Raw genomic sequence first — 27172 nt, 5'->3', positions numbered from 1 at the left:
GATGCACCCCCCCCCCCAAAAAAAAAAAAACAAAAAACACCCTGGTTTCTTTGCTCTGGATTCAGATTTTCTACTTACTTCCAACATTTCAAAGGAAAACATAAAATTTCCATAGGACTAATTTGGCAAGATAGGATACTGAGAGTTAAAAGGCTTCAAGGGAATTTCTAGACCCCAAAATCCTAATGGTCAATTATAATACTCCTCTTTGTTTTCTGAGTCCAGCTAAGACTTTATTTTATTTTATTTTTTTAAAGAGAGAGTGAGAGTGAGAGTGAGAGAGAGAGAGAGAATTTTTAATATTTATTTTTTAGTTCTCGGCGGACACAACATCTTTGTTTGTATGTGGTGCTAAGGATCTAACCCGGGCCACACGCATGTGAGGTGAGCGCACTACCACTTGAGCCACATCCCCAGCCCCAGCTAAGACTTTATAAGAGCTTCGTGAGGATGTATTCATACTCCAGGAATGGCTGCAAACTTTTGGCACTTCTCCACATCCTTCCTCCAAACGCACGTAAGACTGACAACAAGAGGTGCCTGATGTGCCTCTTGATGTCAGTCTTGCTCATGGCAATGAGAAGGCAGGCTCACCATTGTCACTGGGTGTATGCTATTTATGTCCTTGAGACCTCGATATGGTGATTTCTAGTTTTTACTCTATATAAATTAATTGTAGAAAAAGATATATATATATATTTGGCATGCAAGGGGATAGGCTGTATACACCATGGCAAATGTGAGCACTTCCAACATAAGTTCTCTAGATAAATACATTTTTTCCATATTTTTAATTGGTACATTATATTTATACATAATGGTGGATTCTTTGTGACAAATACACTTCTTAAAGGAGAAATGACATGACATTTTGCTAATGATGGAGGATCAATTCTGTGTTAAGATGTATGGAGAAGAACGTAAATGACAACAACAAAAAAATGGAACATAGACTATGCGAGCAGAAAATGGCTGGGTTCATTCTTTCATTTGAGAGATAAACTAAATGCAACATTTCATGGCACCTAAAGCAAGGAAACTGGTAAGATCTTGTATTCTCAAGGTCAGAAGGAAATAAGTGTATATATATATGTTAGAGGAGGAAACTCTGCTGGCACAAAATTATCCAGTAATCTTGACATCAATGAACTTAAGTGATAACAGATTTATTAGACTTTTGCAATATACTTTGTATTTCCTTCAAATAGATGCATCATATACTAGTACTATTTGTTTGTGGAAGTCAAGGACATTAATATTAGATAAAGAAGTACTACGTAAGTAGTCCAGATAGTATTGCTTTCTGATGATTTGGCCTGATTCTCAAACTTTAGTGAAACAAGAAGTTGAAATGAACCTACTCCACACAAATTATTTCACAAATATTGCAGGTCTCATGAACTTTGGTTAAGTGTGAGATCATGTAAGCCATAGTGAATAAAATTCTTATTTCCATATTGTTCCTCAATGATTCAGTAACTGTAAGAGTAAATTCTGCTTTGAATATCATAAAGTGCAATGTGTATTCCCAACAGAGCAGATCTATAGAGATCTATCTCTGGGCTCATGCTAACTAGGTCTTCAGCAGTGCCTCTTATCTCATTCTCAATTCCTTGAGTTTACACCTGGGTTAATAAATAAAAGCAGGGGTCGGTGAGTGGGTCCTGGGGATGTGGCTAAGTGGTTAAATGTCTCTGGGTTATATCTCCTTATCAATGACTTGACCCTAAATGAACCTTAACACTGGCCCTACAGAATGTGAACATCACTCACAAATAATCTTTTAGAGAGGGACTATGTACAAACTCCCAAGTTTTAAGCTAGGAATTCTGTTATTTTAAGAAACAGGTTTAACTTAATAACTTATGATATAGGTGTGTCTTCAGGCTCAAGATCACCTGGTTTACCGGATATTGTCCTACTTTATTTTTCTTTTAAATATAGTATTAGTTGTCAATGGAGCTTTTATTTATTTATTATTTATATGTGGTGCTCAGAATCAAACCTATTTTTTTAAACAATTTTTGCAGTACTTGTCTTAACCCTCAAGTTTTCCATATTTATCAATTTAGTTTAATGTGTGTATAACATGACAATCCTAATTATCATAAACTGGGTATGTGATTATTTTAAAATACTTTGTAACATGATACATCATATTTGTATATGGTAGTTACATTAATTCTGAATTGAATATGCTAGAAGAAAATATAAACTGCTCTTATAAGTTTTCAGTAACTAAATTCTGAACTTGAACTACACAAAAGATTAAGAGGTAGCATGACTGAAACTTATCTTGCCTGTGCACCTTCCAAATGAATTTTTCTTTAATTTTTAAAAAAGGGTATTGACATTTATTGATCAAAAATATATTCTACAACAACTGAGTCCTAGTTATTGAAACAATCATGTCTTTTGAGCCTTAGTAAACCTCATATACGACTGAATATGTTAGCATCACTAATGAAAATGATGGCCACGGCAGCAGAATGCAATTACAAAACATGTTATATATTTTACCAAAAAAACACCAAAATGCTTTGACAAGTATTGAGATATGGAAAAAAAAAACTTCACCAGTTGAAAATGGTAATATTATAACTGTGCAGTGTCAAGTATGTGGAATTTAAGCTTTCGTATAAAGTATGTGGAATTCAGCTACATTTGTTAGACCATGAATTTGGTTACACTATAGGGTTCCTCATTAGAAACAAAGAAAATTTTTAAAAAGATGCTCTTCAATAATAAAATTATAATGTGATTTAATTATCTTTTAATTACTTATCTACACAAATGACCTTAGATCAAGCACAGGCAAAATATAAGTTGCAATAACATCTACACATGTAGTATGAGGTTTTTAAAAAATAATACAAAGTTCATTCACAGTGCACAAGTGAAAAACAAGCTTTAAATATTTAAATAACACATCGCCATGATCATTCAAAAGGTGAACACATTTTAAAGCATATTTCCATAATGCTAATATATCTGAAAGTAAAATACATATCAGACTTGAAAATTGAGATAAAGACCATTACTATGATCCCATTTATTGAAGAGAAAACACCAAGTTTGTTTTTTCAGGTAAATATATCTAAAATAAATACATACAAAATTATTAACTAGCTAAGGAATTCATCTTTAAAACTCATACACTGAATCTTGTATATGAAATTCCCAAATTGTAACATTAGGAAGCAAAACTCTCCACAATATTTCCTACTCACTTTTACATTATTGGTTCACATTTGGTCACTAAATAATTTATGTGAAGGAGTCCTTCTGAATAAAGCCTGGAAAGCAGGGTAACACAAAGAGAATTTAATTAAATGACAAGATAGGCTGACTGCTCTGCCTGTGACTATGGCCACAGTCAATTTGACAGTGAAGAGCAAGAGCTGCACCACTTGCTTCACCTATACACACTGATTAACACCCTGTCCAACTAATTTTGGCTATCATCTGTTCAAAATTCTTCAGCCTCCATACAAAGCTGTATTCTCCCCATTTTTTGAAAATCCTGACATCAAACAAATGATTTCTTGTCCTATTTGTCTTCACTTCTGCATATTGAATATCTGAAATTATTTTTTTACCTTGAATTTCAATCATTTTTAATTTTTGAACTATAGACACAACATACAAGATTTACTGTTAAGACTGAATTTTATTTTTTTCTCTTCACAGCATCTGCATTTAATAAATACCTGTTTTTTGAGGGCGGGGGAAGCATATTTAGTGTGAGATCAGCTAAAATAAAAAAGAAAAAACCATGAAAGAAGCCAATTTTAATGAAGGGGACAGATAGGAAGAATGTCAGTATTCATATGGGACTGTTGATAATACGTTTTTATGATCTACTTAACATATTTAAGTTATAATATTGCTCTCCTCAAAGAAGCCGTCTCTTTGTCCCCACCACCATTTTTAAAATTTATACACATGGAAGTGATAAAAATTACTGCCTAACACGAGGGCATTTTTTTTCCCCCTCTAAAGTTCACAGTAACAAATATGGTCCTATTTCTTTCTTTCTTTTTAAAGAAATAGGTGTGTAGTTGTAAGGAGTGTTTTACAACTTCATGAATATTACCATTGCAAGATGTCTGCTTCAGTGAGGGGTTACCTACCTATTGTAGCTATAGGTAGTAGTAGAGGTAGAGGCTAGCTAGAGTGTTCAAGCAGTGAAGCCATCTCCTAATCCTTGTATAGAACATCACAAAGTTCACTCCCTTTCTGCTGACCACTGTCCATAGACCCCCCAAAAAACACAAAATGTTTTTTTGACTACTCATCTGCAAAATAACAATATGTATACTGCTGTTAGCTGCTAAAAATTGGATCTACTTTTCTTATCAAACAGTGTAAAGCAAATATTCACGGAATTTCTAGTTTCTGAAATATTTTGTGATATTCTCCAACTCTGTATATGAGGTGTCATATCTTGAGGGGTTATCATTTTTTCCTGATTAAAAAGAAAAAGTGGGAATTGGGCAAAGAAATTGTTATCAACAAGGGAATTATAACAATTCCAAGAAAACATAAAACTATAGAATAAAAACTGTTATACAATGGGCATTTTTATTAGCATAATAAAGACTTAAAAAGGTAGCAAATGAGAAAGACATTTTAAGTAAAAAAAAATGGCATATTTGCTTTAAAGCCCTTTAACCAATAAAAATTACACAAAACACAAGAAAATGTTGTGAGGGTATTATTATAACTGAACTGCAAAGAATTAAACTTTAAAATTTTCTTTAAATTTTCAGCTGAGAGAGGGAATGGTCAACATCATTCTAATTGTTGAAAGTTTTAAAAATAGTATATGGAGGCCCTGGGAGTGTAGCTAAGAGTATAGCATTTGCTTGGTACATGCAACGCCATGGGTTTGATCCCCAGTACTGAGAGAAAAAAAAGAAAAAACTCATATGAAAGAAAGTCTTTTCCTGATTCCTAGTTCAAATGTTTGACAATATTCTAAATAAAATTAGTCAATTGATTATTCTTCATCTTTTTCATCATTTGTCATAATCCAATGGCTCTGTCAATAGGAAAAAGAAACCACTGTTAACAGGAAGTCTAACTTAAATATACAATATTCAAAATGAATTAATTTCAAATGGATATAGGGAGTGTAAAAATAGCAACTGAAGGTAAGCTGCTACTGACAACTTCCAAGGCTAACTTCTTGTCTAGCAATGAAGAGTTGAGGTTCCTTTCAATGAATATACACTGAATTATTATAATCCAAATTAACTTATCCAAGGGATTCTTCTGTTACCCAGTTTTCTTTCATGTGGTGAATATAAATTGAATTATCACGCTCAAATAGTTCCTGGATATAGAACATTAAAGATACAGACAATGACTTAGCAGGCTACCATCATTTTATATACAATTGATAACTTCTTAAAAATTGCTATGTTTTATTCCAAAACAACTAGCATTACATTCCTGGAAAAGAAACTTGACAGTGAGTAACATATGTTAATAAATTTAGTGCCACCACAAATAAGACAACAGCAGAGAGCAAGTTTCTTATCTTCAAGGAGTTTACCTAATGGCAACACCAATCTTATAATCCCAATTTGTCACTCCAGAACAACTGAATAGGATGTCAATGCCATTTCCACTGTTTTTTCATTCAAGGCAGCTGATTTTTGGTAAAAGTGCCTGTAACGCACATAAATTATTTGTATCCTATGACTTTATTGTATGGGTAGAAAGGTGGAATAGCAGAAGAAAAAGAGGCAGGACAAAAGACTTTGAAGTTTTCTTTCTCTAGACGTACGTAGAGGCGATTACATTGTGAGTAGAATTCTGTAAAAATAAACCCATTTGATAAATTTAGGTCTAGGGAGACAAATGCAAAACTTCTAAACAAACTTTATTACTGCATGATCACAAAAAAATTGAAGTTTCACTAAGTTTGCAAGTTTTATTGAAATTTTTAGAATATCATCTACCATAAAACATTAGCATAATTTTATCAAGTATGATGTCTGAATGAAAATATATTAGAATTCATTTCTTTTTAGAGAAAAGTTTAAAATGTAACTAGTAGAGAAGACTGTACAGTTGTGTTGGGTATAAACATCCTCAGTAAATATTAGAATTATAATTACTTCAAACTATTTTTTAAAAAGCAAAATGAAGGCTAAGGAACTCCACATACATTAAAACTATAATTGAGCAATTAGTTCTCCCAATGCTTGGTAACTTTTCTAAAATGATTGGAATGAAGAAAGGTTACCACTCTGCCAGATTTATTGTTTTAAATGGATCTTTAAGGTAAAAAATAGATCATGTGTCCAATTCATAGATATTTTGCAAGAGTTTAGAGTCATAAATCACAAGGATTGCGAAGGGTCTTAGAGACTCCAGGCATGTAGGAAACAAGAAAAATTGGGATGGTTTTCCTATGTGCAAGGTCTCTCCATGCACCAGTATCATCACAACCTGCTTTTTAGGATTGTACTATACTGTTCCTGAGACACTCTGGCAGAGAAGAGGAATATCTCTAGCAGCAATGGCAATTCTAGATATCACACTGACAACATTAGAGGGCAGACTCTATTATATAAAACACTGGCTAATTGGAAAGCTGAGACAGGAGGATCACGAGTTCAAAACCAGCCTCAGCATTGGTGATGTGCTAAGCAACTCAGTGAGACCCTGTCTCTCAATAAAATAAAAAATAGGGCTAGGGATGTGGCTCAGTAGCCAAATGTCCATGCCCCTGGGTACACTGGTACCCCCCAAAATAAACAAACAAACAAATAACACTGGCTGGCTTTGAATTTCCTCAGTTAATTACAAAACCCAGAAATGTAGCTTGTAGTTTTAATGGATTTGGTTTCTGAGGGTTTTCATAAATTATTTCCCCCAAAGGCCATATCTATAAATGAAAATATCATGTGAACACTGGTGCCAAAAAAGGAGAAGATCCAGATCATGAAGCACTAAAAATGTTCATTGCTAATCCTATCTAGTCATACTAATTATCATAACCAGAATGATATTGGAACATTTTATGGTTTTTAAATAACTTTTTACACATGGAAGATGTAGAAAAATTTATAAATGTAAATAAACACCTTTAAAAGCACCAAAGTTATATTTGGCTTGTGTTAAAGATAATTCTGCATTTTTGTATACTTCCATATATCTGTTCTTTAAAGAAATAAGCAAAACAAAGCAACAAAGCTTTCCTTGGAATGTGTTTAACTCCTTCCTTTCTCATTTATTGCTGGAGTACTGTTATGAATGATGTATGATCTGAGCAGTACTTCTCTTTTTAGTTTGTTTTCTCAAAAATATATTCCCTATAGTAGAGAAGAGGTGGTAGTTTTGCTTAGACTGAACTGGGTACAGCCAGGGAAGTAACTTTACATTTCTACTCCTTCCAGTTCCCACCCTATCACATGCAGGCTGCTTGTACCCAGCTCACAGATAAGGAATGGAAATTTTACAATAAATGATAATGGCTTAACCATAGCATTTTTTCCCCTTCAAATTCTTCAGTAAAAGCAAACAATTACTGATTATAATGCTACTAAGGGAAATCCTTAAACATATATTTTATTAGAAACATGCTTAGAATGCCAGACTTCACAGAATCAGACAAGTGTCAGTATATCAAGATCAGTAATAAATTCTAAGGCTGTGTAAGTTAAACAGAAAAAGGTTTATCTAAATGCTTTTAAACAAAAGAGAAAAAGATTAAAACAATTATTAAAATTACTATAGACAAGCCAAATAGGAAATTTTACAAGTTGAATATTTAACATATACATAATTATCCAATAATTATGAACAAGGGATAAAACAATAACACAGGTCAGTTTTTAACATGCAGATGAGGAGTGATCTGCAGATTATAAATATCTTAGCTCTTTACATTCACCTTTGTTCTGCCTATAATGAATGCTAGAGGATATTTTTGGTTCAGCCAGACAGCAATCAAGTTTTTTAAAGGAACATTATATACATGAAATTCAGAAGCTATTTCTCAGATTCATACATTAAAGTTATTACATTGTAAGGAACAATCAGGATATAGTCAAGCAGAGTAGTAAACTGCTAATAAAAATTTAGAATACAAATTTTCTACTTGGTACCAAAGCAGCAGCAGACTCTTTACTCACTTAATACGTTTTACTTCTCCTGATGAAGAGCTTCAATGAAAGCGTCAAGTTTTTCTTGAATTTCTCTAACTTTCTCTATGGAGATAAAAAGAGATAATGAATGAGTTAGCTAAATAAAAACAAATTTATTTTTTAAAGGCATTGCAAACCACAGGAGATAATCACTTACTAAAAGGTCTAATATACTTACTTAACTATCTGAAGAATAAGGAAAAAAGTTAGGGCCCCACTACCATACCATCTGAGGTCTACATAATGTTTTTTGAAAGAGGGAGGACAAGATGTGTGTGCTTTGGAATCTATTAAAAGTTAGAGATTCTTACAGAGAATGCATGTATAGAATAGATGTACCATTCTGTATATAATTTTAGTAAGTTCTCAGATTCTTTGAAGCCCAAGCAAGGACTCAGCAAATCTAAAACAAAAAAATTTAGCAAGACCATTTTTAAAAACTGAAAAAAAGGGGGGGGGAACCAAAAAGGAACCAAAAAATATATTTTTAAAAAATGAAAATACAGATGGATTTCTAACTGTTATTAAACTAGGAAATGACTGTTTAAGTATAAATAGGAGAAATAACAAAGGAAAGATCAACCATTCTGATCACATAGAAATGTATGCTTTCACTTCTAAATATCACAAGATTAAAAGGCAAAGAAAACAGTGGGAAATATTCACAACATACAGAGAAAGGTGATAACACTTTAAAAATACACACAAAAAAGTACTTTTCCAGTTGTAAATGAAAAAAGTTTAAAAACACCGGAGCTAGTAAAGGCAGATTTACAGTATTTACTTGATATAAGTTTTTCAGGTTTATAGACTTCCAAATAAAATCTTGGAAATGTACATTTTTCTCTACAAAGGTGAACAATCTGCAGTATATAATGATCTCTTACTGAAAGTGGAAAAGTCATGATTCATATTACTGACAAATTAATCCTCCATCTCCTATATTATGGTTTACACTAAGCATGATTACAAACAGTTTTGTAATATAATTTAACATATTATGGAAATTATCAGATAAAGTGAGCTGACTGGTTCAAAGCTAATGATCTACAGGTAAAACTGGCAAGCATTCTACTTGTTTCCACAGAAAAATCATAGACGATACAGTTCATATTCAGCATTTATATTTGAAAGAAAATAATCTGCAATTAAAGATACAAGTGACTTTTTTAACAGCAAGGGGTATTAGTGATGAGTACCCAATAAAAGAAAGAACTGTTCTTTTTTGTAGATTCTTAGCATCGCATGCAATCAACAAAGCATTCTATGGCTGTGTATTAAGACCGTAATATCACAATCTTTTTCTGGCAATTTAGTATTTCTAACTTTTGATTAAATTAAGATTAATATAAAACCAAGGGGGAAGAAGGGTCTCCTGTTTTAATCAAAGTATTTGTTGAGCATATATGATAATAGTTATCACAATGGTGATGTTACTTCCTTATAGACAAGATTAAACTAGAGGACTGTAGAGAAAAATAATCCCAACCTATGTCTTAGTTTAGTCCATATATTTTCATAGTCTGGTTTTCATTTCTTAATAGCAGTCAAACTAGTAAACATACGTACCTCCCCAAAATAAGGCTACATTGTTAGTTTTTAAAATTATTCCGTCTAGTTGCTTAGAAACAGTCAAGTCTGTTTTTTGCAATGAGTAGAAACATTTCCCAAAAGTACAATTTATCAGTTAAAGGATTTTTTTAAAAGGGTGTACAGGAGAAGGATAAAGTTTTCTAAACTGTCTCACAGAATTCTGGAAATGGACAGTCTTTAAAAACTTGAATAGCACAACATACAGAAACCTCAGAGGCATTTAGAGGCTCAGTAGTATCTCTGAATGCTTCCATGATAAATACTTCTACTTGGGCATACCGTACCTTATAAAGAGATTTGATAACATGATTTGAGAGCAACCAGGCAGCTAGCCTTTTACCCTATTAATGACTTCTACCCTCAGCTGGACAAAATATCTGTAGGCATGAGGTACAGTGGTATCACTTAAAAGAACTATTTAACATGAAAACCATAGAATTAAAAAAAAAAACAACCTATCAAATTTCCCGTAAGAAGTTATGCTTTTATTAAAAAAATTTATAATTAGACTATCAGAACACGGTACCACCATGCCTGAAACCTCAAGAATGACACAAAGGGAATTTAAGTGGGGAGCAATTGGGATGGGTGTCATGAACAGAGGAGAAGCTTACAAGAAAAAAATATCAATTGTCACAGATGTATTCTTTTAATGCTAACTAAAAAAAAAAAAAATCACTTATTTGTCATTTTTTCACCTGCCCAATGCACTTACGGTACACGAAGATAGCCTTTCTTTGGGAAGCATTCCTTGGTTACTCTTTCACTCAAAATCTATGAAGTATCTACTATGTCTGTGGTAATTTCAAATGTGACATTTCAGTTGCAAGTGGTGGCACACACTTATAATTGTAGTGACCTGGGAGGCTGAGGCAGGAGGATCACAAGTTTGAGATCAGCCTCAGCAAAATTTAGTGAGACCCACAAAACTTAGGGAGACTGTTTCAATATTTAAAATAATTAAAAAAAAAAAAGACTGAGGTTGTAGCTTAGTGGTAAAGTGTCTTGGTTCAATCCTTAGGGCAAAAAGAAAAAGAAATTTCATTTGGTCCTCATTCAATCCTGTAGGTGTAACTACTAAAGATGTGGATATTAAAGTTTGAAGAGTTAGCTCTGTCTGTGTTTCTATAATTCAAATGTAGTATGATTCAGTATCATAAACTGAATATCAATAGTAATAAAGCAAATACTATTATTTTAAGTCTATTTGTTACAAATACTACCTTTAATGTGAAATAAGATATATTTCAGTTAAAATCAGGAATATGAATATAAATCAGATCAAGTGTTTATAAAGCAAACTCCCTTTTCTATTAAAATTTTATAATTACAGAATTCTGATAGAATTTGTGATTTGATAAATGAAACCAACTCAGGAAGGGATTAACAAACTACTATTTCTGTTACACAATTCTAAATGAAGTGAATATGGAGTCTACCTTCCATTTTACCCAATGTTTACTTAAAAGATGAGCTATTTCAAACATCAATTCATTGTGCTTCTTGATTGAGTCATGAATATTCCCATAATCCCCGACTCATAAACCGCCAGTCTCAGTGAATGAAGTTCCTTCTTTTTTCTTCTCTTTAGATGACTTGACACCCATTCACGTTTTGGGTCTCTTTATCTCCACATGAAATGATACTGCTACTCTCATTTTCTTTTTGAGTCTTCTGATACTTGCTCTAAAAGTCTCAAATATAGACTAATCTGTAATTAGGTTTTGAATACACTGTGAATGCCAAAGGCCAAACCCAGGAGAAGGTTCACTTCAGTGGTTAATACCAGTTTAGAACAGGAACAAAGAGCTACACACAAAACACTACCACATGCACTGAAATAAACCTTTTACAACTTTTGATGTTTTTAAAGAAAGCATGAAGAAACAAGCTGCAAGCTTACTACAGCAGGGTACTTTAAGCAAACCACACATCCAAAGATCCAAATGTCTTCAACAGAACTGTTTTATAACATGCTGCATAAGCATTTTGTACCATGCTTTAAGATAACTCGTAGGTGAGATTCTGTTATAAAGAGCTGTTCACTGATAGACTAAAAATTAAAGGAACACTTCTTACTAGTATATGTTGTTCCTTAAAAGATTTGCCTTTTATTAGACAATTATACTATGCAAGTACCTTTTAGAAGAAAGAATATAAAATGTGGGGAAACATAGGGAAAAAAGAGTAAAAACAGATTCAAAATAATGAACGATAGTTAAAATCTTTGATTAGACAAAGGCAAAAAAAGTGCACTTTATAGCTGATAAAAGGAAGAACCAGAGATACAGTCAAATGGGTACACCTCAATCTAGCATTTATCTTCTGAGTCTTGAACACTGTTTTTTTCCCTTAGAAACAGGCAGGATTATTTTTAAAGACTCATTAAAGACGACAAACAGAATATTACCTCTTGTTACATGAGGAGGAGGCACCAATTCATATCTCCTGAAAACCTAGTTAAGACTGATATAGACTTCCAAAACTGGGATCCTAGACTTCTAGGATCTGTGAAGGCTGGGTTATTTCCATTATTTCAAAAATTCAAATGGAAATTTTTGTTTGGGCTAGAATTATATCCACTTTCTTCATGACTGTTTATTTAGGTTGATTGGGAACTACAATTGATAACTCCATGTTTCTAATTTAAAAGCCTGTAAGTATATTATTGTAGACAAAATTTTCTAAGACTCGACTTCACAAACAGCAATAAAAGGTTTGATGACCTCCCCCCCTTTAAATCCCTGTTCTAATCCTCTGATTATCAATGGGGGAATATTTTATATCATTTTTAGAAAGGAGAGAACATAATGTGATGTATATCACCTCATAGCTTATACTACAATGTGGAATTTTGCCATTACCCTTACAACTGTGGAGAATTCATAGTCCTAGTTCTAATTGATCACATGCCTATAATTATATCTTTTAAAATTTTTCTTTCTGTTTACTCCTTGGGGTCTATTTATTTGATGTTAACATTCTGGAAAAAATGTAATCATAAACTGCAATATATTTTCACAAAGCTATATGATTCATCTTGGAAAGATCAATTTTATAAAAGTTTTTCTCATGAATCAATGTGGGGAACAGCAGGGACTGCTTTTATGAATTCCCTACTTAAAATCATTGAGCCTAGTACAATACTTGCTCTGTAATAGATGTCCATGAATATTCATTCAGTGTTCAGAGTTGAGTGAACCAACTTAACGATAACGTAATTCAAACAGTAAAGATAATTATTAAAATATTTGCTAGTTTATGACCCCTAAACCATATGATTTTGAAAGAAAGTTTGGCTTAAGAAAGTCTGTGAGGTAAATTATAACTTATGTTTGAGCCAGGCTCATTTTGGCTAATATGATCAAAACCTCTTCAAATACTTTCTCCATATTTTGAAACCTATTCTCCAAAAGACTTCAGTATGAGTACACATAGATTAACCTTGTATCCATGTTTTTACACCTGTTAGACCCTTCACCTTTTCTAAGTGGATGGTGAACCTAATTTCAGCTCACTGATTATTGATCTGCTTTAATTACCAACAGAATATTATCATTCTAGATGCTTATAAATATCAACAAATATAAAATATTTTTATACTTTAGAAATAATATTTATGGAAGATTGTCTATGTGGTATGTATAATTCATCTAGTTCTTTAGATGTTTTATCTTTAGGTAAATTTAACCAAACAGCTGTGAATTTGGACTGCATCATTTTCATTTTTCACAGATTCCTTATGAACTTACACTGAGGAACATTTCTATGAAGAGTCCATGAAATGCATGATTATATGTAGCCACCTGATTCACATCCTTCAATTCTGTCTCTACTTTAAGAGGACGGATGAGCAATTTCTCTCAGGTATGTGTACCTAGCATACTTACCCATCTCCTAAGTACCTGTCTGACAGTCACCATGAATCAGGTAACCAACTTAGTTTTCCAATGTACACCAACCATTCTGCCCCTATCAAAACATGTGGAACTCTTGAGTATGTTATTTTGAGGGGTTAACAATCTTAATCCAAACTTCACTTCATTTGCTTTAGATTTTCCCTTTCTTCCCATTCAATGTTTTCACTTAAGTATTTTTATTTTTTGCATAGAATATGTTTATAAACTGCCTCAAGTCCTTTTAGGGATAGGCCAGGAAACTGATAAACAAACTAACAAGCTTGTTTGTAGAAAATGCCATTAGCCAACTGATTTACACAATATGCCATAATATTGTAAAAGTGGGTCTTTTTATATTGGTAATGCTTTCTAAATCAGTAATTTAAGAACATTTTGCAGGGTGGGGACAGGGACTACATATTTGTCATATTTAACCTTCTAGGAATAATTTCTACATGGGCAAAGGAATTTATTTTTATTTATGCTCAACAGTTGGAAAGCTCAACATTATAAATACCTATAGCATTTGTTTTCAGCAATAGAAGTAAAAGATAATAAATTTTTTATGGAATTCATGATCATCTTTTTAAATATAAAAGCTATACAGATTCTACTATAAGATTACAATTGTCTACTGTGAATTATTTTGTACGAAGTACATGAAATATTCCATATTATAACTATCAATTCAAATTAGGAGCAATAAAATCTTTAAAAGTTTTTGTATAACTAATTAGAACAAATAAAAAAAGTTATTCTACATATGCATTTAACACAGTTTTATTTTCTCTAATAAAGGAGAACATACTTGCAAAGCAGGTAAATAAATTCCATTTGCCTGCTTCTGCAGGAAAATCTAAATATCAATATATTTTTTAAAAAATTAGGCAATTAATTAGGAAGACTGAAAAGAAATCAGTGAAATATTCTGTCTCAATAAACTTAAAAAAATTGATCATTTTTTTTTCTTTTCTATTTTCCTCCATTCTCAAAAGTATATTATTGCTCTGAGTTTTGTTAGGAGAAAAGCTGAAACATTTTAAGAAAAGAAAAACCACCCAGGCAGCCCTTAAAGAGATAGGACACCATTTATCACCTGCAAAGACAGATTTATAAGAAGAGGGCCCCTTCTGTTCCTTTAAGACTGCAAAACAGATGGGAAGTGAATGGACAGTCAATGAGAGGAGAAAACACATGGGAGGTGCTGCTGTATGTATGTTCCCAGCATAAGAAAGAGGTCAAGATTGTAACTGCATGACTGGGTCCTGGAAAGGGTCTTTCTTCAAGCTGTTACAAAGACAAATGCTGTTCCTCATCCTGCTGTCAAACTGTTATAAATATTGGTTTGTCAAAAGACCTTCAGTGCTGAAACTTTAAAAAAGGAGGCGTAACAGACAAATGAATCATGAGAATGATTCTTAAACAGTCAGATCATAAATGTAATTTTAAAAGTAAAAGGAAATAAGTTCAGAGAATGTACTGATTCATGAACCCAACTAAAAATTCACGAAAAAAAAATACAGAATTAAAAATTTCAGTACTTAATAGTTATAAATTGAGATAAAATGCAAAAATGAAAAAGTCATATTTCCTAAAATAAGATGTTGCATTAGGACAAAGTGTACTAAACAAGAAGAACAGAATTCATGCTTTATCAGGCTGACTTTACAACTTATGTTATTCATCACAACAATCCTGGAAGGAGGTATAGTTACTGGTATAGGTTGAATATCCCTTATCTGAAATACTTGGGACCAGAAATGTTTTAGATGATGATGATGATGATGATGATGATGATGATGATGATGATTTTGGAATATCTGTTTAGACTCTATGGGATGAACATTCCTAATATGAAAATTTAAAATTCAAAAGCCCAGAAAAGTGTCACGTTAGCACTTAAAACTGGATTCCGGAGCATTTTGGATTTCAGATAAGAAATGCTCATCTTGCATTGGTTCCATACAATTGAAATACAGCTCAAAAAATGAAAATAACTTCAGAATTACTTTTACATATTTGTTAAATTAGAAAATCTTTTAAATTTTACACCACAATTTCTTTTTCTCGGTAGAAAAGGAAAATCAAAAGTTAATATTGCAAATGACAAATATTATAAATTACTTTTTTTAAACAAATGAAACCATTATGCATATCTTGAGGAAATACACTTTTTCTAAATTCTTAATGACTATTTCACTAGGAGAGTAGGCTCTAAAACTAACTAAATCCAAAAACAATTTCAAAAAGATTTTATCTCTAACATATATTGTAAGACCCAGCTTTATCATAACTACTTATATAACTGGCTAAAAATCATTAGGCTCAATGAACATCAATTTCCCCCCGTAAACAATGGAAAAAATGCCTTATAAGTTCCATATGACTTTAAAAGAAATGTAAGTTTTGTAAACTATAAAGCACTATACAAACGTGAGACAGATGAAAGCTGATTCCAAAGTATCAAATGATGCAGTTACAATGGGAATATTTTCTAATCCCAAGTGCTAATGCTTTCTCTTATTTTCAGTAATCTTGGAAAAATTCTATTTCAGCAGAAGTGAGAATAAAAAATCACAAAGTTAAGAAGCAAGTGCACTGTTATAAGTAGGGCATCAGGCAAACAGAGTTTTCCTGAGTAAAACAAAATCAAGATCAGAAAGTAGCTGGACTGTATGTAAAAACCAATCATTAGTTTTATGATGAGATTGATTTGAGCATTGAGAATGGTTTGGGAGACATAATGAAAACATAAATACATATAGGAAGGCTAGGGTCCTAAATGTAGGTAAGGGATTAACTTTCAAAGGACAGTGATTCTCATTACATGTTATACTACATTCAATATGGTTTCTGAAATATTTGGAACTATATAAAGTAAATGGAACCACAGGTTTTATTAATGTTGCTCATTTCTCTGAATGAACATTTTGAACTAAATTTATGTGAGGAAAAGTAAGTGAAATTTAGCTTACTCTGACAGATGAGAAACTAGAAATAAGGGCACCGAAAATGAAGATATAGGGGTATAACAGGAAATCAACCAGAGAGCACTCTTAATGAAAATTGTGTTCCAGAAACTATAAATTGGTAGGACTACATTACAAATTTTGTTAAATTACAATGTTAAAATGGTAATCTCTGATTGGCAACACTTAAAATTTTACCATCTATATTTTTGTAATTCACTATAATACATATGTACTAGTTCTGTGATAATAACAATTTAAAAAACCCACTAAAATTATGACAATGTACTTGGTAAAGATCTGTCTAAAGACATATACCTCAGGGTATAAAGTGGTACAATAAAAGGAGATTCTAAAGATTAAAAAAAAAGAAATCAAATTCTTGGCACAGAAAGGAGATCGAAGTTAAAAACAGCAAACTTCTTTCTATGACACAAAATACTAAAAGTAGGGAATAGATGAAAGAAATGTTCTAAGGAAAAATTAGAACAGAATGTTCTGTACACAGGTGGAAACAACGAAAGAGAAAATCTAGTATTTAAAATATGCTAAACAAGCTGGAAAAATTCACTAGTACAAGAAAGATTTTAATTCATTTTCAGAGGACAGACCCAAGATTGGAAGTTGTAGTAAACGAGAATTCACTGTGAATTACAACCACTGAGGATGATACCATGATGTGCAATTACCATGTGGATCTCATGCAAGTCTCTTGGTACTCACATAACCATGAAGAGGTTATCTGGGAAAATATCTGTTACTTTGAAGACTATGCATAACATGTACTATCTTCCCTTCCCATGTACAAGATAATTAAGATTATAAAATTTCTAAGGTAACTTTTAAATTGTGCTAATGGGGGTTAGGGATAAGAGTTTAGAAATGTATAAAATTTAGAAATTTATAAAATCATAAAAAAATTAACATTCCTTTCGCCTTAGCCCACCCCTCCAACCACCCTGAGAACTGTACTTCACAGAGGCTACTAGTTCAGTGGGTACCGATTCACCAATTTTTAAGCTCTCTGTCAAAAATGTGTTCATATCTTGCTTAATTTGGTTTTTTATAATTGTTGCATAGGTCAGTGGATTGTTTTCTGATTATATTTAGGTTTCTGTTCTATTTTTTTCCATTTTGGAAATGGGGAACTCAAAAACATAAAAGTTAAAAAACCAAACCAAACAAAATTTAATACAAATAAAAATATTCACTCTAATTTCTCTCACTGAAAAACACACTAAGTATTACTTAGAAGGGGAGAAATAGCCTAATCTCTAGGTTTAAATATGTGTATTGGCATTTTGAAAAATCAAAGAGTATTTTCACAATGGCACATAAATAAAACTTAACTTTAATATAAAACTGCAGATTCAATCCCTAGATTACTGAAGCAAACTTTCTTGCTTTTATTAGTACTTTTAACAAAAGCTGAGTTTAGAGTAAAAAGAATATACTTGCTAACAAAGTATTGAGTACTAGTAGCCTATGTAATAATATGGAGCAGTAAATATCCTTTTAATCTTGTACCAATTTATCGATATCCCACAGTCATGATTTTCAAAGAGACTCAGGCCATGAAAAATGTGCTCCATTCTAAAAGCCCATTTTGATTCTGGATTTCCTCATCAATAATTTGGAAAGCTAACTACCATAGCCTTGTCATATGGAATTCTGTGTATAAATAACTACTTCTCTAACACATAGGAGTTTCCCCAAGGATTATTTTGTTCTGTGAAAACTCTTCTTTTTCTTCTTTGTTTCTATTTATTTATTTATTTTTTTGTGGCTAGAACACAAAAGCAAAGCCTGCCTCATTTTGCAGACTTAATCCTTTACTATCTTCCTTAGCAGCTTTCATCTGTCAATTTCACTTTACTATTAAAAAAAAAAATTACAAAGGCAGAATTTAAAACTGCAATCACTTTTACCCCCCAAAAAAGATGTCTTGAAGAGTCTATGTACATAATGCATGAATTTAAAAAGAAGGGGAAAAAAATATTCACTCAATACTGAAAAAAAAGTTTAAGCACTGATAGCTTAAAACAGAAATAAATTATTTTTTTCTGCTGTGAATAACAACATTAATCTTTCCCTTTTCCAAACATATACATTTCTAGTAATAACCACTTCAAAAAGTACTTTAAGAGAATATATTTTAACTGTGGTATATATACATAATGGAATATTACTCAGCATTAAAAGAGAATAAAATCATGGCATTTGCAGGTAAATGAATGAAGCTGAAGGATATTATGCTAAGTGAAGTAAGCCAATCTCAAAAAAACAAATACCAAATGTTTTCTCTGATATGAGGATGCTGATCCATAATGGGGATCGGGGGTGGAGCATGGGAGAAATGGAGAAACTTTATATAGTGCAAAGGGAAGGGAGGGGAAAGGAGGTGGCAGGAGGGTAGGAAAGATGGTGGAATGAGATGAACATCATTACCCCAAGTACATGTATGAAAACACAAACAGTGTGACTCTACTTTGTGTACAACTGGAGACATGAAAAACTGCTCTATATGTGTACTATGACTTGAAAGGCATTCTACTTTCATATATAACAAATTAGAATAAATAAATAAATTTAAAAAAGAGAATGTATTTGAATAAACTTAATTCCTAATAAACATATAAAGTAAAAATTTTTCTTTTTCTAAATAAATTGGATGGACTGCAATTAGAAAACCACTGATGACCTATAAATAAGAGGCTTCCATGTAGCTGAAAGCAAGACTACAAAATATGAGGAAGCGAGTGGGTAAGTATAAAAGTGAATATAGCAAATGTAAACTGCTGTATAAGAGAAACGAGATGACAGTTTTCTGATGAGAGAGAGTAGAAGAAGGTTTTTTAGGATGAAAAGGGCCTCCCTCTTCCTCCTTTTAAGTCAAGAGAAGGGGATTAAGGAAGACTCTGTATTAAAAGATCATGATCAAACATTCACAGAACTTGTATAATATATAACATAAGGTATGGTGAACTGAAGACTGAACCAGATCACATGGTCAGAGTGGGTCAATCATAACAAACATGAAAATATTTTCTTTAAATGGTTATTTTGGTTGACTTACAGTTGCTAATAATGGGAAGCCTTCATTCTGTTCAACTGAACAATCCACTGGCAGTACCTGAATAAGGTTTTTAATAACCGAAGGAAGGCAAATATGTAGACAGGAGAGAAAATAATGGTTTAGGTTCAAGTGATAATCATCGAAAAGGAGGTACATAAGAAAAAAAAGAAAGGAAAAATACCGTTTAAAGAAATGCTAGAAGCTAGGAGAGATGAAACAGTGTTGAGGCTAAACAAACACAGTAATAGTATGAGAAACAAATGAGGATATAGGAATTATGGTCCTTATAGTGCATCATTCCCGCCAGAGCACCTTATTCTATTCTTTATGATGCACCCCCGCTTTTTTTCCTTTTAAAAAAGATTTCCTCTGGCCATGGATGGTGGCTGCATGCCTATAATCCCAGCAGCAGCTAGGGAGGCTGAGGCAAGAGAATATCGAGTTCAAGGCCAGCCTCAGCAAAAGCAAGATGCTAAGCAACTCAGTGAGACTCTGTCTTTACATAAAGTCAAAATAGGGCTGGGGATGTGGCTCAGAGGTCAAGTGTCCCTGAGTTCAATCTCGGGTACACACACACACACACACACACTCCCTCCTCTCTCTCTCTCACACACACACAAAAAGATTCCCTGTGGATCTAGATATCTAGAACTCTACAGCTCAATGTTACCTTCTCCACCTTTAAATCTTTTTAAAATAATTTTCTTGGGTTAAGTCTTTAGAATGAAAATGAACATATTATTGTAGATGGAGTTCAAATTAACTTACCAAATTTTCAACAGTCACATTATCGAACTTAAAATTTTTATCCCAATTAAAAAAAAAAAAACAATAAATTGTCTTGTTGTGAAGAGGAAGAACTCTCCAAGAGTACGTGTCCAGGAGCAGGTGATGATGGATGTTGGTGGGACAACAAAAATTACCTTTGGAGTCTTGTCAATTCATGTCAGAGGCAAACTTCTAGGAAAATAGTTTTTTACATGTGTACATGTAACTTACTTTTCTGTGAAATATAAAGTTCCAAATTCTTATTAATATTTTTGGGGTGATTTTCAGTCTAACAATATTTCAGGGTCACTGTTTTTATCTACAACACTCAAAGATATGATATGCATGGGAGAAGTTTAGGAATATAAAGTGACAAATGGAAATTAAGTTCAAGAGTTATCTTAACATTTTTCCTTTCTAAATACATTAGAATAAAACCATACTGGCTAACTAATTATCTGATAATTTAGCTATCTGATTTTTATTCAAGTTTTACCATGACATAAAGATATTCTATAGCTATTCCATAAATCAGAATAATGTTTAAGTTCAAAAGGGTCTTTTTAGGTATAAGTAGCTATAGTACATTCCTCTTCTCAGCTTTTAAAATGATAGTTTTAGATTATTTTGCTGCCTTCTTACCATCACTTCAGAAATGAACTAGTACATTTAATAATGCAATTATTAAATAATATTAACTATGAATAAAAACATTTTCATTATAAAAATGATTTATTACTGAATATCTGGTAGCTAAGAATAAAAAAGAATCTTCCATCTATAGACTGTATTTTTAAGTTTTAGGATCACAAATGAATCTTATGCAGACGAAGATACAAAGATTCTATCTTGGCTCATTTCTAATTATCCAGAGAAAGCATAGGATGAAGGATAAGAGGAGACTGGGAACGTGAAGAAACACAAAGAGGAGCCCCAACAGCATTGTATACACCCAAGAGAAACAAACTTAAGTTTCCAGAAACAATTGCTTGCTGTCTGGGAGATGCTCAGGCATCAAACAATAAAGAACAGTCAACAGAGGCAAGAGGCCGAGCATGCTGCTGTGATTCCTTCTCTCTAATCCCTCTGAGCTCCAGTAAAAAGGCCAGCTGTTGCCACCTCGCGTAGGGAGTCAGCAGAGCAAATTAACTGCCAGGATGGGGGAAGTTGAAGATATTGGAAAATTCTAATTTACCAGCCTCTTTAGTTATACTGTTTTTAACACTAAGGATATCAAACTACTATTACAATAAGCCTGTACAATGGTAACCCAAGTAAAGAAATTTATCACTGTTGACACATTTCATTACTAAATATGAAGTAATACACTGAAACTTGTTAGAAAACATTTCAATGCTCCCAATCTAGCTCAACAAAAAGCCTGCATTTAGAATAATGGCCACTTTGTTCAATTAAAGATTCCATATCTGTCACAACTGGACTTTAGGACTCTAAATATGAACACAACCACACTAAAAAACTGTCTGAATTTTGGGCAACTTAAAGGCTACTTAATTAAGGTGCAATCTGACAGAATATATTTGGAGATACATTTATAAGTCATATAAAGAAAATTAATTCCTTTAATCTGTTTATGGCTTCACATATACTTTGGAGTTCTTTTACCTAGATGTTCTATCAAAGTTCTCATATAGTTTGAAAGCTTTTTAAATTATAGGAAGTACACAGAATAACAGTGAAGATGAAAGTCATTATCACTAAAATGTATGTCTTTCTGACCCACCTTGTGGAGGATACTGTTAATTATGGAAGCATCCCCAAAAGAATAATTCTGTATAATTATATTTTTTCAAAGGTTTGAGTTTTCCCCTATAAGTTAGTTCAGTGCAGTATTAAAATATCAGGTTGAAAGTTGAGCAATCTAAATGAATGTTAATGGCTCTTTAATTTTTGGGTTATCAATGATTACACAGAGAATACCAAGTAAAAGTTGGGCTTTAGTGAATGAAAGACAGAAACCTAAGTCTCAAGCAATTTTATAATAATGGTCCAAACACTCACAATAACCTAATTAATAGTTGATACAATAATCACAGAATAAAGAATAAAAGAACTCCATGTTGTACTGAGGATGCTTAGCAACAAACAGTATGAGCCATTGTTACCGTGCCCAGATCTCAGTTTCAAAGGAGGGATGGGGGAAGAACAAATTACAACAAAAGTTTATTAAATCTTGGGGCTGGAGTTGTGGCTCAGTGGTAGAGTGCTTGCCTGGCATGTGTGAGGCACTGGGTACAATTATTGCCACCACATAAAACTAAATAAAAAAAAATAAGAGTTCATCCACAGCCAAATATATACAAAATAATATATATATATGTTTATGAAATCTTAGCATTCATTTGTTTTATATGACAATCAAAAACATTTTAATTTATAAATCAAAATCTACTATAACAGAAAGAACAACTCTGAATTGAGCCATAATACCAATCTTCACCTTTCTAAAGAAGGTATTTTAAAAGTGGTCTATTTCAACAAATAGTTTGGTTATGTTACTAAAAATTACACTAAGAGTTAAAATGGATTCCATCTAAGTTGACATTATATTTAAAAGGCTGTAAAAAATCCTTTGAAATTAATCTTACTAGAAAGTCAAAAGAATTTCAGAGGTCATAATGAATATATTTCAATATTGGACAGTTCTAAGTGTAAATAGGTACTGAAAAAAAAAAAGGAATAAAGGTACAAAGATGAGTTGCATTCTTATTAAATTGTCCATGAAGTAACTCAGTCTTTTGATATATTCAGGTCATGTTTTCAAATGTCATTTTCAACCAAGATCCTTACATTAGTTATAAACCACAAATCTTTTTTTTAAAAAACCCTTTGTGTGAAGATAATGTCAGAATTACAAAAGTTGCAAGAACACTACAAAAACATTTTTTCCTGAAACATTACTGTCTTTATGTCCCATTACTCCAAAATATTCTATTATGTATTACCTACAAATTAGGATATTTTTCTAAACAATTCCAATTAGTAATCAAAACTTGAAAACTAATACTGGCATATTAGTACCCAGAAATGCTCAGATCTCATTTAAGTTTCACTGATGGTCCCATTAATGTCCTTTAGACAAAATTCAAAAGTTCAGGATCAGACATTCCACTAAGTTTTCATGTCTTTAGTCATTCTCAGTTTTTCCTTCTCTCTCATGGTCCCAGTAGCTGAAGATTATGTAGACTGTACTTTAATTTGGGTTCTTCTGATATGTTGTTATGACTAGATTTAACTTATGCATCCTTACTAAGAATATCTTGGAAGTGAAGCTAGGGTCTTCTCATTGCATTCTGTAAGGTGGCACATGGTTTTGATGTGAACATTACTGATATTAACTTTGACCACTTGATTAAGGTAGTGATTGTCAGGTTTATCCACTATAAAGTTACTCTTTTCCTTAATGTATTTTCTGTGGAGATATTCTGTATGATCATAAAAACATCCTGTTACCACTGATCTTATTCACTTATTGACATAACTATCAATTTATGGATTCCTATTTCATTTGATGAATTAAGATTTGTTATTAATATTTATTTTGTCATCTAAATTGTCCCAGGTTTGGCCAGTTAGTCTCAACAGGGCCTCTGTGTCCTGTTGACATGTGCCCATCATCCTTCAAGCACTTCCTTACTTTTAAACCCTAATATGCTGCATATTTATCCTGTCCTCTTCCTGCCTATCTCCAGAGATTCTCATTTCTAAATATGAATCCTCTTCTCTATGCTTCTTGAGACATTTTTTTCCTTCCTCATTTCTTTGCTCTTCTTAACTAGCTTCATTTCAATAGTGAATATATCTTTTCCAGAATGAGGAGAAACAATGTACTACTTCTTATGGACTCGTTTTCAAGTAAAAATCAATGAATCACTGAAGCAATGAAATAATTTAAGACCCAGGTAAGCTTAAGACTGGTAAAAATATGATGCATCAAAATTTTAATCATCCTCACATTATACTACTCTTCACTATTTTGAAATTATAATGAAAATTCTTGATAGCTGCTCTTTCTCTAAACTTTATAAGCTAACATACTACCTACCCTCTTAAATGAATATGCTGTATTAGAAACTTTGGTCTGTATGATACAGTATTGGCTATTAAGCTCAAAATTTCAGACTGAAAGCATCCATGATGATATTCCCAAGAATTTCACCAAAGATAAACAATAAGGTGAAGATACTTTCAAGACTCTTTTTCAACTACTGAACAAAATCATGGCTCATCTCCTTTAGTGTGAATGATGAAGCTGAGTCACTGGTGAAACCCTTGCTTACGAATATTATTTGGTACATTAACACCACTATAATTTTATATGGACAAAAGGAGCACTATGAAGCCATAGGACTACTTGCCCTTAAAAACCATCAAGAGAACTTGGCTTGATAGTACACAGAATTTGAGTTAGTAATATTCTTTCTTTAAATAATCAAACTGGGAGTGGAGTACAGGGTATAGGATTATGCAGGCTCTATTATAAAATATTAGAAAAAAAACATCATTTTTCAATCACTTAAAATATATATGCTGATAAAATTCATTGAAGTATTTTACTGTCTTGATAATTATCCTGAGGGATTAAAAAAATTGTACACAATTGTGACAGTGACATATCTAGTACTAATTTAGCATGAAATTTTGAACCAGGGACTTCTAAATACTTGCAGAACAAATTCTCTCAACAATCATTATTATAGCAGTCATCTTATAAGTAAAGGAGACATGACTTTGGGAGATTCTGCCTAAGATACAGCTAATAAACGCAGTTCAGATCTGAGTGCAGGTTTTTTGTGTTAGCATATACTTACCTCTAATGCCAAAGTGGCATGAGAAACCTAAATATAAAGACAGATGACTAGAAACTGAGATGTAAATGTGTGGATGTGCATCTATACATGATTAGATGTACACAAACACAACAGTATTTCTAACTCTCTACACTGAGAATACCTGGGAATTGTGATATTTCGATAATATGAGACTATCCAGTTCTCAGATCTTGATTTCTAACTAAAAATCTCTAAAAACTGAAAGCTGGGTTAGGGAATGAACCTGGAACATTTTGCTATCTGGAAGGATGATGCTGGGACAACAAGTGAAACTTGAACAGAGTCTGAGAATTACATACAGCAATGTCTCAGTATTAACATCCTGATTTGGGTAGTTGCTAGAAAATCCTTGTTTCTAGGAAATACACAGAAAGTACTTGGAAATGATGGGACTTTAAGTCAGTTTTTTACTCTGACAGTTCCAAGAGAAAAAAACTAAAGTTCCTTGTGGATAGATACTTTAGCTTTCCTATAAATTCTAGATTAAATGGAAAAACAAAACAATGTAAAAGGTGAAGGGGGAATAGGAGGTAAGGCAGGGAGCAGGAGGATCTACTTACTGAGGTCTTCTGCCAGTTGAACTCGTTTGCCAGTCAGCAATTTAACTTTCTTCTCATTGTCTTCAGCAAAATCTTCCAATACCTCTTTAACGTTTTTCTCTAATCGCCTAACTATTCAAAGTAAATAAAAAACTTGAGGAGCACTGTTTTTATGATGCAAAGAATGATAAAATTAACCATACATGAAGAGTAAGTCATTTTTTTATCATTTATCAATTTTTGCATAAAGAAGGTAGATGCTCGGTATGCTTTATCTCCCAACCTTTTTGAATTACAATTTATTTTTACTATTTTCGGGGAAAATTATAATTTTCAGCTTTTCTAATCAATCTTTTTAAGGAAGTATTTTGGAATTGTTTTATTAAAAATGTCAAGTTAGCCGGGCATGATGGTACATTCCTGAAATCCCAGTGGCTCAGGAGGCTGAGGCAGAAAGACTACAAGTTCAAGGCCAGCCTTAGCAACTTAGTGAGACTGCAAGCAACTTAGTGAAACCCTGTCTCAAAAAAAGGTCAAATTAAAAAGCAGTTTCTATGTGGCTTACCTTCAGTATTTGTAAGTTGTTGTCGTAGAGTATTTGCAGTGATAGCAAGCATGCGCTGTATTCGCCAAAATAAGACCACATCATTGCATTCCAGCTGAAATATTAAGTAACTAAGATTAACAAATAAAAAGTAAAAATGAAAACCATGACTGTAAATACATGTAACTATCAAAATCAGAATTTATCCTAAGTTTTAACAAAATATTCTTCTTTACTGTAGTTTATATAAACTACAGAATTTTTTCTATACAGATTGATAGGATCTTGCATGATTTGGATTCTATCTCAACCACACCTACATAGCTTTGTTTTAATTCCTATGAGTAAGCAAATAAACTTGGTAAGTAGAAAATTTCATTGTGTTACAAAAGTAGAAATTCATAATGTATACTCTCAATTTATACGTAGGTTTAATTATGTCCTTAAGTTAACCTCTTTTCTTTGAGTGTGCAAGTCATTTTTTTTTTAAAGCTTATTCTGTTACGAAACGTTCTTTTCAACAATTAAAGTTATGCAAGAAACTTGACACTTTTATATAGGTTCATTTAAATACAGATTTATTTTAAGCTGCTGAAAACAACAGAAAAGTGTTTTGGAGGTCTCACAAATACAGCTTTTTCAAAAGGATATTTAAAAGTATTTTTACTTATTTAAAAAATGGTCAAAATACATCAGTCTGCTGCCAGCTAGGGGTTACTTAGAAAAATGTTCTAAACTATAAAACAGTTCATTATGACTTTAGTTCTTT

The 27172-nt window shown here is 32.4% G+C and overlaps 1 protein-coding gene across 5 annotated transcripts in view; it reads right to left on the bottom strand.

The window, feature by feature from the left end:
- Positions 1-2745: 2745 nt before the first annotated feature.
- The window catches only part of Opa1 (OPA1 mitochondrial dynamin like GTPase), an 86390-nt gene continuing 61963 nt past the window's right edge, over positions 2746-27172 (bottom strand). For 4 of the 5 annotated variants that reach the window (XM_078043881.1, XM_078043884.1, XM_078043883.1 and 1 more), the window contains 4 exons: positions 26425-26518; positions 25881-25991; positions 8151-8225; positions 2746-5823 (listed from right to left, as the gene is read on the bottom strand). In XM_078043881.1, coding sequence (XP_077900007.1) covers positions 8161-8225; positions 25881-25991; positions 26425-26518 — 270 coding nt within the window. In that variant the 3' untranslated portion in view covers positions 2746-5823; positions 8151-8160. The remainder of the gene's footprint in view (positions 5824-8150; positions 8226-25880; positions 25992-26424; positions 26519-27172) is intronic. The other variant, XM_078043882.1, reaches the window with a different exon arrangement.

The sequence above is a fragment of the Ictidomys tridecemlineatus genome, chromosome 3, assembly GCF_052094955.1.
Source record: "Ictidomys tridecemlineatus isolate mIctTri1 chromosome 3, mIctTri1.hap1, whole genome shotgun sequence".
In the NCBI taxonomy this organism is placed as follows: domain Eukaryota; kingdom Metazoa; phylum Chordata; class Mammalia; order Rodentia; family Sciuridae; genus Ictidomys; species Ictidomys tridecemlineatus.
The sequence above is the reverse complement of the archived record's forward strand: the minus strand, read 5'-3'. Positions and strand labels throughout refer to the sequence as shown.